Below are 9,751 nucleotides of genomic sequence, written 5' to 3'. Positions count from 1 at the left end.
TCCATGTCTCTGTGTGTGTCTGTGTCTCCTCCCGGCGCAGTGTGTGGAGAAGCGCAGGGCTGTGCACGCCGTGGTGCTAACACCTCCTTTCTTTCCAGTTTTCTGGGTCTCTCAGTGATGAGGCGCAGCAATGGGTGACGTTCTAGCGTATGAAGCTGAGTTACTGGGAGTAGTGAGAGAGGTTGGTTTGCTCTCATCATTTCTTGCTCATGTCATCGTTTTGTGGTGCTTGTATTTTGGGACCAGGAATTGTAACTGTGGTCTATTTATCTGGCCAAATGTTGCTACACCCTGAAATCAGCCTGACTGCTGTCATCCTCTGTAGGTTCAAAGGGCTCAATGTACATTAAATACCAGGAGTCAAATGTCAAATCAATCTGAAATAATCTATTGTTCATTGCAAATGAGGTTCTCATTAAAGGAACAATTACATCCACAGACAACTTCGGGGCTCAGGTCCAGTCTGTGATACTGGTGAGATCTTTAAAATCTTGTTTGGCAGCCACCTCATTCTGTATGTGTGTAAAATCAGAGGCAAATAAAAACCCTAGAGCTGGCAAAGCCCAGGCTGAAGTCCTGAGACCCTGATCTCCATGGTCTAGTGCCTAAGCAGGATTTTCCAGCTAGGCACTCCTCAACCCATATTGCCCATAAGAGATAATCAGAATATATTCCAAAGTGTGACACAGTCATGTGGAAAAGAGTGAGAGACAAACTTTGAAGGGCAAGTGTCTCTGTGGCAGTCTGTGCCTCTGGGTAATCGGAACAAGGACACAAACTGTGTCATTACTGCCTCATCTCTTTGACTGGCCCTGTGTTGTCAGTCTGGTTTGGGGCCCTGAGTGAACACCAAACTGACCCCTGTGCCCTGTGTGACCCATCCTGTTGGAGGGCTCACAGATGCTGGTGCAGGAGTGGCAGTAGCTGTCACTGTGTCCAGCTGTCACCAGGCTGTCTGCTGAAAGCATGGACAGCTACTGCCTGCCAAGAGAGTCAGCCCAATGGCAAAATACACAGATTAGGTCTTTTTGTGGATCTGTGAAAACAAATCTGAAAAGAGGTTTAAGTTCTTAATCATTACTGTACTACTGTTTGTATTAACAGTGGAAAAGGAAACAACTCTTGTTCTCTGTGGCAATGTTGGGAATCCAGGTCAAGTTTGCAAAGTGAAATGTGATGTTTTGCCTCACCAACCAATAACTAAGACTCCTGAGATGAGGGGAGGAGGAGAAAGGAAGAGGCAGGGCTGTCTGTTTCAGAAGAACAGTGCTTGATGAGTTGGCCATTGGCTTGCACAGCTTCAGCTTTGCCTCTGGCTGGGAATTCAAGCTGTCTGAGCCTTGCTGGGGAAATGAGAGTCACACTTCAGAATTCTGCCCTCTAATAACATTATTTGCAAAGACGTTATTGACTTGTTTCTTCAACCAAGGTATAGCATTAATGGATTTTAGTTAATTTTCTTCTTTGGTTGAATGAAATTACTGGCTAAACCAAGGGGCATCATTCTTTCAGAGAGGATGTGCTCAGTTGTCAGTACTATTCCCTAGGAGGCAGGAGGAAATTCAGAGACACTGTTTTCCTACCATGAGGTTCTTGGTTTGTAGCTGTGCATTCTTTGGCATTTATGGGCCATCCTACAGGGAAACTTTTGCATTTCATGATTTGTTCATTGGAGCATTAATCATCTAAAAAATATTCTTCCTGTATGTTTTTGTTTTGTAGTATTTGGAGTTTGCAGAATTTGAAGAAACAGTGGAAGTGTTTAAAAAGGAATGTAAAGTCAAAGGGAAGCCACTGCCTAAACCTGAAAATGTTTCCTCAAAAGATTCATTGCCTGTTCAGGTAATGCATCATTTATACTTATTCTGGGTAATGCTAAAACCAGTTAAAGGCCACTGACCACCCTGTGAGTTGTTACAGCAGTGAAATTAGCAGATTCTGGAGTGTTTGAAGAAGTCTGCTATCAGTCTTCTTCCAGTACAGGAACCTTCATTTTGGGTTTGGGTTTTTTTTCAGATCTCCAGTCCTTTTGAACCTAAGAGAGTAGTTTTGATTCACACTGCTCTATGTTTTTATCTTGCCATACTTTGTAAGACTGATTTTCACATGCTCTGGGCTGTGTTCCCAGACTGACATGCTTGAAAATTTGGGCTTTACTTCTTGTGCTGATGGCTGATTCAGGCTCTCAAATATATTGAAGATATGTGGAGAAAAAATATTTAGGTGGTCATTGAATGGAGATTGTTGGATAAAACTTTAATTCCAGATGTTCAGATGGCACTCAAATTCTTCATTCATTAAACTACTGTTGAGAACATGTAGCTCTTCTATGTTTAGTTTTCACTGATTGCTTTTCCCTTTCACAGGAAGATCTGCTTACAGCATTTGAAGATGGTGAGCAGAAAGTTTTCTTCCAGCTCTGGGAGGAGCATGTTTCATCTTCAATCCAGGACAATGACCCAGTTGCTCAGAAGTTGGAGTTCTATCTTCACATACACTTTGCCACCTTCCTCTTGAAACAAACTATGGGAAAGCCTGTAAGTTTAGTCCACAATTCAAACTTCAGATTGCTTTTGTTTGTTTAACTTCATTTGTCTTTAGTGTGGCTGAGAATGGGATGTTTTCTAAGAAGAATTCCCAGTTTTGGGCCACAGCCTACATTTCAGTTGAACCAGATTCCTTATGTTGTGGAGTACAGAGATGGAAGTTGGAGCTGTCCTTGTCTTGAAGCTCCTGAAGTATTTTATGGATGGAAAATACCATCATGGCAATACTTTCACACTTGTAATTGTAGACTGTAGGAAATTCTTAAAACACTTACTTTGCTTCCAGTGTGGGCCGAAGTTGTGAGCTGAAATACAGTAATTTCTGATGAAATCGGAAAGCTGAAATTTTATCAGCTCAGTGTATCCTATTGAAAAATATCATTCCAAGCTGTTACAAAATAAAATCTCTCTTCCATGGCACTTGTATGATGAAGAGACATTTAAGTAGCCTGGGGTCAGCCAGATCAGCCAGGGCTGACTAGCTCCTGCCTTTCACCTGTCAGCTGCTGCAGGAGTGTTTGGATGCCTTTGGTGTGTTTTCCAGCCTCTAAGGAGCTTTTGTTCTGTTCTTTGTGCCAGCTTCCCTTCCCAGTGCTGTGCAAGTGGATTTTTATAGTTCTGCACTTACCACTGAAATAAAGTGTGTCTAAAGGAGGTGTTTCCACTCTGCCCTGAGTGTGGAAATGGCAATTTGCTTTAGAAATCTAGTCTGAAGCGAGCAGGAACAATTTACATACCAAAGCAATTGTCTGTCACTTCTTTGGTTGGACCTGGATGACAGAAACAACAACATCGGTTTAAATTTTCTTATGAGTGGTGAAAACATGATATAATATTCTCTAGTTAAATAAGTGTTGTTTTTTAGATGACAAATATTCTGGGATATCAAACTTGATACGAATATACCTGTGTCTCTGCTTGTATTTTCCAGCTTTACAGTGTATTCAGAGTGGTAGTTTTCTAAATAAATATGCTGCTTTCCTTCCTAGGATAAAGCTGAACTAGAGGAAAGGATTTCTCATTTTAAGGCATACCTGGAAACAAAAGGAGCTGCACTGAGCCAGAGTACAGAGTTTGTTCCCTTCTATGCTTTGCCTTTTGTTCCAAACCCCATGGTGCATCCTTCATTTAAAGAAATTTTCCAGGTAAGTATCTGTGTTGCAGAGATGATATTTATGATGACTTTTCTCATGGGGTGACAGATATTGGATAATCTTTAGTTTGGTATTCGCCTTTATTGTTTCCTTTAACAGAAACTCATAAAAGAACTTATATTTGCTGGAGGAAGGGCTGTGAGAGTGCTATCAATAACAGAGTGTCATCTTAAGTACATGTTTTATATTTGCTTGAGTCCTAAATGCTACTCCAGCTCTGTGTCCATAAATAAGCATTGCTGCCTCTCCTTTTCCACACAGCCCTGAGATACGGATACTTCTGGGAATCACTGCATAATAGTTCAAGTCCTCGTACTTGCTTTGAGGTTGTTGCCCAACACCTCTGTGTTTATATAACTGGATTTCAAACACAATATCTAGGCACAAGGAGGCTGAAGCAGTTTTATTTAATGTGGAAAAGAGAAAGTCAAGTTTGTAAGTAATCCTCCTGTAACAGAAAATGAGTCAGTGTTCTGAGACTTCCTCTGCACCTCCCCCCCCAAAAACTGCTGGAAGAACATAGCTGTGCCTAGTGGTTTGGTGACTATTGCCACAGGCATTTTTCCTAGTTAATTTTTTTTAAAAATACCTTTCAGCCTTTACCTTTGAATGACTTGGTCAGAGTTCAGTTCTTAGACTTGCATGTGCAAGGTGAGGGGAGAGAGTAAAATTTCGTGTGTTTGAACTTCAAAATAAATCTCATTTGCAGGTGCACTTTGTAATGATGATCTATAGTTACTCTGCTGATGAAGGGGTAATAAACACCCTTACACTGACTGCTCTCTGGGCACCATGCAGGTGGATGGTTAGATGACTTCCAGAGCTGTGGTTTGATGTTCCAAAGTATTGGTGGCAGTAGCTATGGGGAAGGTGCAGCCACTATTTCACTTGCTGATGACTTGTTCCTGCCATACAAAACTGTGCCATAACATCGTGCCTGTGCTGGAAGTGGCTGATTATGTGGCTGCACTAGGACTGGTTCAAGGAACGGATCAGCTTTATTGCCTGTGAATGTGTGTGTGCAGTCCCATGTGCACACCAAGGTACACAAATTTGTTTGTAAAATATGCATAACATTTGGACAGCTTATGTGCTCTGAATCCTTCCCTGTCTGACCACATGAACAGTCGTGTTGCTCTGGCTACAGCTGTGGGCAGCCACTGTGGTCCAAGGAGATGTCTTCAGCCTGTACTGGTTGCCACACCCTTTTTGATATCAAATCGAAGCTGAAGTGATACTTCCCCCGGGGCTGACTTTAGGTGTACCAGCTGATGAGAAGCTCTGGTTTAACACCAAAAAAGGCATATACTGCCATTTTCCTTTGGGACTAGCTATAAATAATGAGATGGGCTGGTTGACCTCAGAGTCAGGATATGACTCCTCTTTTTAAATTCTGCTTAGCAGCTTTTTTTTTTAGTGCTTTATCTAAGACAAGATCCTCAGGTTTATTCATAGTAACACAGTGTCCAAGCTCTTAGTCCACGGTCACTCATATTTTCTTGTGGGAATTGTACAACTTATTCCATGTTGGTGTTGAAACACAGATTGTTTTCTGTTTGAGAAAGAGCAGCGTGAGTCACTAGTCTACTAAGCAGTGTTCTTACGGCATATTTTTTTTCTCAGACATCTGGTGCTTTATATAGCTGGAGTTCCTGTCAGTTTGTGTAATACATCTTGAAAAATAATGTACACTCCTCTCTGTAGGAGACAAGGGTCCTTTGGTAATATACAGCTTGCCGTGGTACACCATGGTCTGAATGTTAAGTTGGTAAATCCAGCAAGTAAATTCTGTACACTTTCCAGCATGGTGAAATAAGGGCAGATCTGAGCTGCGAGAACAGCTTGCAACATACACGTATACAGCAGTAAATTTAGGAAGCTCTTGCTGCTTGTTGGAAGATAGAGCTTTTCATCTGTTGGCTAGCCTCTCCTCAAGCAGAAACTAGCTTCGCTGAAGGACTGAACCAGAAGAAATGAGTATTTGGTGGATTCGTAGGTGTAGTTTGGCTTGTTCTCTTAACCGTTATTTTCCTGTGTCTATGGGAGACTACGTCAGGCAGTCGACAGCATTCCAGTAAGTGCTGCCAGTCTGTTGTGTTGGCCTAGTTCTTGTACATGAGTTGTTTTTCTCCAAATCCTTATTTTAGAAACATACCCTGATCACTGATGTCATATCATGACTCTTGCAATAGTTATTGACAAAGTTTGCAATTCCCAGGTCTCATTAGGAGTGAAAGATGAAAACTGAGCAATGCAAAATTGTTCATTTTGTTCTCTATTTAATAATTTTTTTTACGTTTTTCTCAAGTTGTTTATGTTTTAAAAGTAGTTCTACTTTAAGTGCAGTTGTTGGATGTGCCTACAAGGCACCAACACCATGTGATAAGTTTGCACTTGAAATAAAGCTACATTGTGTGTCTAGAACTCGTGTAGGAATAATACTGAACTCTCGTCTAACTTCTGTACACTTTTATGGGTATTGAGCAAAAACATTTTCTTCAGTAAGAGAAAGGGAAAATCTTTTCAGTCCAGTGCTGGCTGCCCTGCTTGCTAGTGGGAGGTTGCTGTGATCCAAACAGTGCTTTCTGCAGAATGTACATATTTGGTTAACAACTGTCATTATTTGTTTTTCTTTTCAAGGATTCTTGGACATTGGATTTAAGGACAAGATTGGAAGAGTTCCTGTCTCTGACTCTCAAAGCCAGGCAGACTCCTCAGCTTCTCACTTTATTTGTATCCTTTTAAGAAAACACTTTGAAGATGATTAGAACTGCTGTAAGAGGCAGTGCTATTTATTGCAATAATGTGTGCTGCTGAGATTTGCTGCCCAATTGCAGTAACATTGCAGTCAGCATTTTTATGATAGGAAACATTGTTTATATTCCACGTTCAAAAAGCCTTTTGAAAAAGTTTGCATTTGAAAAAGACAATGCAGAGATACATATGAACTCACACGTTTAGCATATGACCATCCTTTGCTTCCATGTATAAAGTACATACCCTAAGTCACCAACCTGACCTGACTTCTTTCCTCACATTTCTAAAGCTGTTAGTCTTTTTAATTCACCATTTCAGGGACTAACTGAAAGTTTTTCAGAGATTTTAAGGTTTCTAGAAATTATTGTTTCACTCAATGGAATATGCTTCAGACTGTATTGTTTTTCTAACAATATTGTTTAAGCTGTTGTCAGGCCTGATTTGCAAACTAAACAGCCATATGGCAAAATTTCCTCTCCAGTTTTGGTCAAGGCAAGGTAGAGAGAACCTTCTGGCCTTCCTTGCCTTATTCTAAAGCAGCATGTTGCCATGGTGGTATTGAATAATGAGCTGGAAATTATATTCCTTCTGTTCCATTCCTGCCCATTTGCCAGGAAGGGCAGCAGTGATCAGCACAGAAAATTGTCTCTCTGCTTATTCCTCTTTATGGAGTAATGGATTGGATCCTTATTAAGCCTTGGATATTTCTTAGGTATAAAAACATCACTTGCCCTAAAACACTTGTATGTTGGTTTTATGTAAAATCAGTGGTTTGACTTTTCATTTTGGTGTTAATATGTTTAGACTGGAGTTACCAAATCTTATATCTCAGGACTGGATCTAGTGTCTTTGAAGGTCAGCAAAAGGTCTCAAGTCTCTATGCAACATTGTGCTTTGTGCACTTATGAGATCTTTACTGATTCATGTATTCTTGGTCTCCTGTGCCACATCAGACATTGGCTGTTTGGGACAGTAGGACTATTTGTCTTGGTTGGGTTTGCCAGTTGGTTGAGTTTCTCATTCTGTGTCTCTGGAACAAACACATACTGAAATGATGCACTTTTTCCTTAGCTCCTCCTACTCATACAGAAGGAGAATGGACAGCGTGACAAAGGTAATGCTGGGATGTAGTAAGGATATTCTGTAAGATTATTAGGGGCTATGTTAGTAGTGGAAGTTATTCTGTTCTGAAATATGGTAACAAGTGAAGAACTCCATAAGAAGTGCATACCAGCTCTACATTTTTAGTCCTGGTGGAAGTAAGTTTCCTCAGATTCCTTTCTCATACCTGCTTATGCCGGTCTGCATCTTCCAGACTTCACATCTCATTCAGTTGTTCTCATGACTGTTTGATGATCTTAGACAAAGTTAATTTTTGTTCCTATTCACTCATCCTGTTTAAACTCCTAAAACACCACTTATCTGCTGAATAAGAATGTGTTGATTTAGATATGACTGGCTGATGTGTTGCATTTTGAGGTAAGCTGCTTATACACACATAAGTGTGTATGTGACTTGGGGCCCTTTAAAAAATAACCATTTCAGCACTAAATCCCGTTAGATGACACTTGAAATATATCTCTTAAAAATCAGTTCAACAGTTAGAACTCAGGTTTGCAGCTACACTGCATTAATGTTTTCCCTTGACTTTCTGCCTATACTTTATATGGAGGGATCTCTGTGAGCCCAGATGGGTTCTTAAAATGACTTTTCCTCTTGAGTTATTTCAATCTGTAGCTTTACCCTGATTTACTCTTTGTAGATTGAATTAAGGAGAAAGTTAGGCTTATCTCCCAGTGTGAGTTCCATGTGTTTTCTTTGTCATTTTGTCCCTTGTGTTGCATTAGACTTTCACAAATAAGAGAAAGGTCTTTGTAGGTTTTTATTTTTCAGAAGTTACTGTTTTTCTTCATGGAGGAATTTCCTGAAGGCAATAATTCCATGCTCTGATTAAAAAGAAATAACTGTGTGATTTGGTCTGAATTATTTTGGGCCTAATTATTTTTAATTTGAGCAGGCTCTGTGCTTTGTACAAGTACAGGGACTGTCATGAAATTGAATCCATGCAGGTCAGTCTTAATTTGTGGATCTGTTATGTGCCTTGGAGGTTGAGTCACTTTGGATTTTTCATAAAGGTTACTTGAGGACTGTCTCATATGAAAATTTTGTATCCAAGAGGTTATTTCTGTGCTATGCTGCTCAGGTTACATGGGATCCACAGTACATACTCACTGCTGGAGAATGTTTACTTTATCAGCGAAGGGGAAATGTAAAGGAAATTTTTAGGCAGCACATGAATGAGGAGCAGTATGGCAGAGTCCTGAAAACAGCCTTCTGTGAAGAGTTGCCAGTCATCAGTCTGACATGCTGAAGCACTTCAAGTTTGGGTGGTGCAAGTGCTCTTGAGGGTGTCCTGGAGAGTTCAGTGTGTTTACCTTGCCTGATTTACCTGCAGTCTGGCTTTTTACCCGTTAATCCCTGTATGACTTTCACAGCTATTTGTGTGGCAGTAGTGCGTACCTTTAAGCTCTCCTGTGTGTTTTCAGTTTGGCTGGAAAGGAAAGAATTGCAGAATCGTTGGCACCTTGCACAGAGAACTTCAGACTTTCTCTGTATCCTCTGTGCTAAGAGGAACAGAGGGATTGAAGTATTTGGAAGTGTCCCCTTCACTGCCTCATTACAAATCTGTGGATGAGTTCACAGCCACTCTTCCACCATTCCAGGCAAGGGGAGAATGCAGGAAGTGTGTCATGGGCTGCTGCACAAGGGAAGGTGACGTGTAACCTACCTGTCTGTCGAGATGTGCTCTAGTCTAAATGACTAATAATGTGGAAATATATGGATAGTAGTTTTTATGGAAATGAGGAAAGCAAGAAGGAGACTATGGCCTGTCCTAAGAGGAAGGTTTCAATGTCACCTAAGGAGCCCTGATGTCTGACAGCAGCTCTTGAGACCTGCAGCTCCCCTGCTCAGAGCTCTGCTGCATCGTGTGCAGGAACCCAATCTGGCCAGAGTCAATGCTTCTAGCAGAGTGTGTGAGGGTGGGCTGAGATTAGAGGGGTGGGGGAGAGAGAGACACAATCTCCTACTTAGGAAAGCTTCTTGTGGACCTGTGCATATGTGTAACTCCTTGGCTGCTTGTAGTAACTGTAGTTAAAAGACTTGACAATTACACACATGAGAGGATACTGGCAGAACCATGCAGTAGTTCAGATGATGCCTAATGCAGGATCTTCATTTGGCAGAGTCACAAGCTTTACTGTATATTGTATCTTCCTACACCAGGAGGTTAGT

At 41.0% G+C, this 9,751-nt stretch overlaps 1 protein-coding gene across 1 annotated transcript in view; it reads left to right on the top strand.

Moving 5' to 3' along the window:
- Positions 1 to 130: 130 nt before the first annotated feature.
- Positions 131 to 9,751, top strand: part of ARMC9 (armadillo repeat containing 9) — a gene marked incomplete at its 3' end in the record, with an annotated part of 60,498 nt that continues 50,877 nt past the window's right edge. Inside the window, exons 1-6 of the mRNA XM_009083687.1 lie at positions 131 to 181; positions 1,723 to 1,842; positions 2,367 to 2,537; positions 3,536 to 3,691; positions 6,341 to 6,433; positions 7,547 to 7,571. Of these exons, the coding sequence (XP_009081935.1) occupies positions 131 to 181; positions 1,723 to 1,842; positions 2,367 to 2,537; positions 3,536 to 3,691; positions 6,341 to 6,433; positions 7,547 to 7,571 (616 nt within the window). The remainder of the gene's footprint in view (positions 182 to 1,722; positions 1,843 to 2,366; positions 2,538 to 3,535; positions 3,692 to 6,340; positions 6,434 to 7,546; positions 7,572 to 9,751) is intronic.

This window comes from Acanthisitta chloris, unplaced genomic scaffold (genome assembly GCF_000695815.1).
Source record: "Acanthisitta chloris isolate BGI_N310 unplaced genomic scaffold, ASM69581v1 scaffold29321, whole genome shotgun sequence".
Taxonomy (NCBI): domain Eukaryota; kingdom Metazoa; phylum Chordata; class Aves; order Passeriformes; family Acanthisittidae; genus Acanthisitta; species Acanthisitta chloris.
The sequence above is the reverse complement of the archived record's forward strand: the minus strand, read 5'-3'. Positions and strand labels throughout refer to the sequence as shown.